General features: G+C 39.2%; 1 protein-coding gene across 1 annotated transcript; it reads right to left on the bottom strand.

Moving 5' to 3' along the window:
- Window positions 1-1068: 1068 nt before the first annotated feature.
- Window positions 1069-2768, bottom strand: LOC149819153 (transcription factor MYB41-like). The gene is made up of 3 exons (XM_089985242.1): window positions 2506-2768; window positions 1565-2188; window positions 1069-1105 (listed from the first exon to the last, which is right to left on the bottom strand). The coding sequence occupies exons 1-3, from the start codon at window positions 2766-2768 to the stop codon at window positions 1069-1071; spliced, it is 924 nt and encodes a 307-aa protein (XP_089841368.1).
- Window positions 2769-3377: the final 609 nt, after the last annotated feature.

Below are 3377 nucleotides of genomic sequence, written 5' to 3'. Positions count from 1 at the left end.
TGCCGCTGCCGCGGTAGATCATTAACATTGTTATACTCAATGATGAAAACGGATTGTAATCTATGACATATGATGCTGTGTAATCTCCATCTTGTTGGCCTTTTACCTGTGGGATGTGTGAGAATCATCTGATATAATCACCATCTCATCCTAAGTGATGTCTTATCACTTGGAGTTTTTGATGTAATTCTTTCCATCTTGACAGTGTGTATGTTGTGTTAAATATTTATAAAATGAGAATGTTTGCCTTTCATCTCAAAAAAAAAATATGATCATGCACCTAATATGTTGATCATAGCCAACTTTCCAAAAGAATGCATCTGGATGGATGGCTAGTATCACATGCACAGACAGGTGAGAATGTGGACTAATCTTCATCATCCAGATATTATTCGTCATTCAGATTCATTTGGTTGAATGGCTAGGATCTAGGCATGATGTGCAGCATCATGTGTCATCGAACATCATCCTTTCCCCATGAAATCAGGGCATCAGCAAATGACATGAATCTCAACTGCTGTAGAAAGACGTCAAATCTTGAGATTTACAGCATAGACTGGCTTTAACCGTAGTTTTCTGTCAGCTATGGATTTGGGACAGACCGAGTTTAATGTCTTGCTGGCTTTTTCTCTAGAATGTATTCTGTTTCTGTTTCTATTTACTGTTTTTGGGCTTTTCTGTTCCTAATCAACAGCAATCATTTGCTGTGTATTTGTATTAGCTTTTACTTATAATATATATCCTTTCTTTCTAAAAAAAAACCCCGTAGTTTATGGAGCTGGACCCAGTACATAATAGGTTAATTGGCAGTCCCTGTTTGAATCAATACGCGCGAGATGGATGGCTAATAAAGTATAAACGTGTTCATTTCTCTTGAGTTCTTCTCAAAACATCATGAGATTTACAATCCATGGGATACATCAGTTTGCTTATTATTAAAACATATGCACACCATTCAATACAAATTTGTTGCCAACAAAATATGAACTATCTCGTCAATCGTGAATCTTTCTCCATGTACAAAAGCGTCAATAGATCTCTAGTGAGGGCTCCTCCATCTTGCACTAATTAAGATGCTTCCATCCACGAAGATGAAGCAGTTTGGCTGAACACAAGGTGAAAAAGAAAAAAAAGGTTAGTGAATGGCAAATAGAATTACTTGTTAACCTTAGCTGTAAACACAATGACATGTTTTGTGAAAAAACAAAAATTGTTCTCAATATGGTTTTATTGTTATGAAGTTAAACTATGCATGTTCTAAATAGGTGAACTGGCAAATTTGCTTTTTTAATAGAAAACCAAGCTTTGCAGCCTATAAGGGCCCCAGCTTCCAACCATGGTTTGTCACTTGACATGAGACGTTCATGGTTCGAAACCCATGGGGGCCATCCCTTACCACCAAGTCCAAGCTGGGTGTACTCATTAATAGGCAGGAGGGACCTCCAGGGTTTTAACTTTTACCAACCCCAATGTGTGGCCAGTGATTGAAGGGGACGGTGGTTTCTATTGGCCTAGCTCAAAAAAAAAAAAAACAAGTTTGGGAATGACTGAAAATTATACATACTTTAAGATATCTGTCCAGTAGTCACTGGTTTGATCATCAAAACTTAGCTCCCCCCAGGCTTCAAAATTAGTCATCGTCGTCGTTGCTGTCGTGGTTGAAGAATTGGTGGAGATTTCAGACGGGTTCATCTGGTCTTGAATCTGGTTTGGTTTGTCATAAGTAGATGGGCATGAAACCGATGAGTCTAGAGGAGGAAATAATGCACCTTCATTATCATCATAGACATGGTTCGGCTGGTAGCCAGTAGCAATTTCTGTATTTCTCAGGTCACACAAAATGGGGTTCATTTGAATTTGATCAAAGGATAGCTCAGGATAGGATGTAAGATTCTCAAGTTGGTAATTGGACATGATTGGTGGCTGTTCATTCATTCTGGAGGGCAGGGCATAGGGCTTAGCATTGATCATGGCCTGAAGGAGGTTCTGCAGATAATAAATGCCGGCTAGTTGTGCAGCATTCTGATCAATTGAAGGGAAACCAGATAGCATGTTGAGGTCCAGTCTTGGCTTGTGGGTGACAGGATCAATCCCCATTTGGATCAGTTTCTTCTTCAGGTGAGTGTTCCAATGATTCTTGATCTCATTGTCGGTGCGCCCCGGTAAGTGTGTGGAAATTGTAGACCACCTAGGTACAAAGAAAGGAAATGAGTTCCTCAGGTAACATAGTGCAAACTCCTTCAAGTTTAGCCATCTTGACATATGTATATAACCCTCATCCAAGCACTTAACTTCACGATATGACTTTTTTATAAATCTTGTCATGAATGCATTCCTCGCGTATGTGAAAAAAAATCGTGTAATTTAAGAGGATGCCATAATATCATTCTTTCGAAAATTTATATTGAAGTACCACTCATCTAAGTGCATTTATCTTTGGAATCTTCTCCCATTAATGATATCCTAATTGTAATACGGTTGGATCGGGAAGACAGAAATAATTACTTGTTCCCTAAGAGAGAATGAAGGTTCAATATGGTCTGCTCCTCGTCAAATGAGAAATTTCCCCTCTTGATGTCTGGCCTAAGGTAGTTGGTCCATCTGAGCCTGCAACTCTTCCCGCACCGGTTGAGTCCAGCGAGCTTTGGCAGAGCTCTCCAGCTTCCATGGCCATGCTTTTGGATGTAGTCCACAAGCTTCTGATCTTCCTCAGAAGTCCATGGTCCTTTCTTAAGGCCATTTTCATCACAGCATGGAGATCTCCCCATTGTACCTACACATGAAGAGAAGGAGATCCTCAGTACCTTGAAATTAATCTTTCTTGGTTAGAGATAGGCGATTATCTCTCTTTGACGTAAAAAAAAGATGGTCTTGAAGTACACACCTTATACCCAGGGTATGTGTAAGGAAGATCTAGCTCAGAGAACACAAAATGAGCTCTGTCTGCTTTGGCATCAGCTGGAGCAATATATAGAGGTTGTTGTATAACTGAAGGGGTGGTGTTCCAAAAGGCTTTTATTTTATTATTATTGGTTAGGGTCGTGAGGGCAAAAGTTAATCCTATTTATTTAATCACTAGGAAGTTCCTTACTGTCCCCCATAATTTAATGGAATACCAGAGTAACTCTATTCCCTTTTGCGATAGCAAGGTGTCATCCAATAATGTAAAAGGATGTACCAACTCTATCTTGATCAAGATGAAATTAAAAAGGTCCAACACAAGGACACATTTTTGACTTGGGAACTATGGGGATACGTAGTTTGACTAATATTTTTTATTTTTCATGGTTATATGATATCAATAATATTACGTACACATGCATAATTAAGAAAGTTGGTTTGGAAGGCTTCCTACCTCAGAGACTAGCGTGAAGGGT

The sequence above is a fragment of the Nuphar pumila genome, chromosome 13, assembly GCF_984573655.1.
Source record: "Nuphar pumila chromosome 13, dmNupPumi1.hap1.1, whole genome shotgun sequence".
Classification (NCBI taxonomy): domain Eukaryota; kingdom Viridiplantae; phylum Streptophyta; class Magnoliopsida; order Nymphaeales; family Nymphaeaceae; genus Nuphar; species Nuphar pumila.
This window is presented reverse-complemented; position numbering and strand designations above follow the sequence as displayed.